Source organism: Medicago truncatula, chromosome 6 (genome assembly GCF_003473485.1).
Source record: "Medicago truncatula cultivar Jemalong A17 chromosome 6, MtrunA17r5.0-ANR, whole genome shotgun sequence".
In the NCBI taxonomy this organism is placed as follows: Eukaryota; Viridiplantae; Streptophyta; class Magnoliopsida; order Fabales; family Fabaceae; genus Medicago; species Medicago truncatula.
In genome coordinates, this window is record NC_053047.1 from 28,372,546 (window position 1) to 28,375,498 (window position 2,953).

The 2,953-nt window shown below is 31.8% G+C and overlaps 1 protein-coding gene across 1 annotated transcript; it reads right to left on the reverse strand.

Annotated features, from left to right (window-relative positions):
- Positions 1-636: 636 nt before the first annotated feature.
- On the reverse strand, positions 637-1,869 carry LOC25497195 (probable carboxylesterase 120). Its single transcript, XM_013597059.3, has one exon. The coding sequence runs from the start codon at positions 1,781-1,783 to the stop codon at positions 806-808; it is 978 nt and encodes a 325-aa protein (XP_013452513.1). The 5' UTR covers positions 1,784-1,869; the 3' UTR covers positions 637-805.
- Positions 1,870-2,953: the final 1,084 nt, after the last annotated feature.

Below are 2,953 nucleotides of genomic sequence, written 5' to 3' on the forward strand. Positions count from 1 at the left end.
GTGACTGTGTTCACTTTGGATATTACCGGACCAAATTTGACAATAATAAAAGTAATAATAAAGATAAAATAAAATAAAAAAGAAGGACTAAAGTGAATCAAAGTGAGATAAAAAAGATAAAAATTTAAAACGGATTTAAAGTTAATAAAAGATGGAAATTAAATGAAAATGGAAAATTGAGAGAAGAGGGTTCGACTCGGAACCAAAATATGAGGAACACCTCCCTGTCGAAATTTTTAATGAAAAGACTGACATCGGTCGGGGTTAAAGGACACGTGTCAATGGTATCATGGGTCAAAAATTGGGGTATGATAACACGCATCCGAATTCTATCGTCAAAATAAATTACCAAACTTTTACAATAGCTTAAAGCAACTTGGTAACTAAAAATACTAAATCATGCTTAGTACTACCTCCGTTCCTTTTTAAGTGTCTCTTTTGGAGAAATTTTTTGTTCTTATTTAACTGTCACTTTTGAAGTTCAATGCAACATTAAATATTGTTTTACCAATATTATCCTTACTTATTTATTATGAGGAGAGAAATGTATGAAGTTAGTGATTAAATGAATAATGTTATTATAGTAAAAGTATGCATTGTTCTATCAAAAGTAGTAACATTTATTGAATGTATTGGTTTGTGTAAAATGTCTTAAAGTGACACTTAAACAAGAACGGAGGTAGTAACATTTTATTGACTCATGTTTATGTAATTCTTAATAGTAAATCCATAATACACGTTCAAATAAAGGAAAATAATTCAAGGTAGCAAAGAAACGTCAAACATGTTGACCCTAAGCATCGAACTAGGAGATGAAACCTTTCACCACCTCAATAAAGTTCTTTGCTTTGGATAGCTCAAAAAACTCAACTCCATGAAAACCATCTTCTTGAAAATCCTTCACCACTTCCACACCCTTTTCCTCCAACAATTTCACCAACTCCTTATTACGATCAACCAATGGATCTCCACCATTCATACTCACCAACACCCTCCACTCATGATCCTTAATCTTAGCAAGTTTTTCATCAACACCATTCCCAACCCTTAGATTGGAATACTCATGATCACGGTTAACACCAATTGGTAACGCTAACTCCCACATCAAATCACTAACACACAAAGGAAAAACAGGATCATTCTCAAGTCTTAACTCTGACTCAGTCCTATTGGTCCCACCAAAAAATGGTTGACGCAATATCAACCCTTGAATTTTCAACGGCTCAAGATCATTCATCTTTTCAACTACACGTAGTCCTGCATGATACGCAATTGTACCTCCAGCACTATTTCCCATTAGAAAACATTTTGAAAAGTCAACATATTTAGTCAACCATTCATCATCACTTGACCTAATCAAACTCAATGCTTCCATAGCATCATCATAAGCCGCCGGCAACCGGTGCTCCGGTGCGAGGCGATAATCGACCGAGGCGACAACTGCTTCGACGGTTTCCGCCATTTCAGCACAAAAATTGTGGAACATTGTGGAGGCTGCACTTAGTACAATGAAGCCACTTCCATGAAAGAAAACAATAAGTGGTAGTAGCTTGTTGTTTAGGTTTGAAACATTTGTTGCTTTTTTAGGTAGAAATAATCGAAGCCATGTTTGGTTTGATTGGTTGATGGTGAGATCTTTGGTGAGAACAGAAAGAGAAGTGTCTAATGAAGGTGAGGTGTGTGGATCTTCAAGATTTCGAGTGAGTGTATCGTTGGGATTGTGTTGAACTTTGAGGTATTGGTAAGGATCGTTGATGGGTGGTGGCAAAGTTTGATTAGACATGGTGGGTATAGTTTATGAATTATGGTGAAAGATGTAATGAAAATTGAAAGGCTTTAAGAAGATTTATGTAAGGATAGTAATAGAGCAAATAATTTGTTGATTTATTTATTCATATTGTGGACCAACGTCCAGCTATAGTGATTTAATATCTTTTGATTTGGTCAATAGTCATATTCATGGCCATTAATTCAAGAGAAGACAATGGGAAGGTTCCTTGAACAAGTTTACTCCAATTTCATGTGAAATCAGATTCCACCCACCCGACTTAAAGGATCGTGACACACTTTTAAGTATTACTCCATCCGTCTTGAAATAATAGAGATTTAAGATTTATTCCTAAAAAAATACATTTAAGATTTATGTTTGATTTTTAAACAAAGGGTAGTGCTATTCAATGCCTCAGGCGCATTGGTTAAGGAGCATTAAATGAAGAAATTTCACTTATTTTACTTTAATTAAAGTTGTAAATAAAACAATTAATTAAAAGAAGAAAAATGTGTATTCAATACTCTATCAAATTTTCTATTTTGTGATACAACATGAAATCCTATTTTGTTTTGAAGAATATTTTATAATTTTTACACATTTGATGATTTTGTATTTGATATTTTTTTTTTTTAAGAGGTTGTATTTGATATTTTAATTGGTTATGTTTTATCTTTGGAATTTTTAATTTATTTTAGATTTTATTTTAATTGAAAATGTTGCTAATTATGCATAGGCTTCCGTGAATTGGTTTGAAAAAAAAAATATGATTCACAAAAAATTTACGGAAAGAAAAATTAGTTTGTGTAAAATCTACATGAAGAAAAAATTTGTTAAGAAATGTAAAGGATATAGAAATGTAAATATGAAATGGAAAAGTAGAATCTGTTCATTTATTGTTCTTTAACCAGTGCCCTAGGGGCACCGGTTAGCAACACCTTAAACAAATGATTAATTGTGTAGATTTTAATGATAAAATTAACACATTCATTAAGTCACTCTTATTAATTGTAGTTATTGAAGTAGTTAAGTTAGATGAAATTCAATAAATAAATATATTAGAAAATAGTATTTTGTAATAAATATTTATCATTTATGGAATCTTTAACATGTGCTCTAAGGGCACAAGTTAGCATAACCCAAATAATAAATACTACAACAGTATTCTAAATTGACTATTATTTT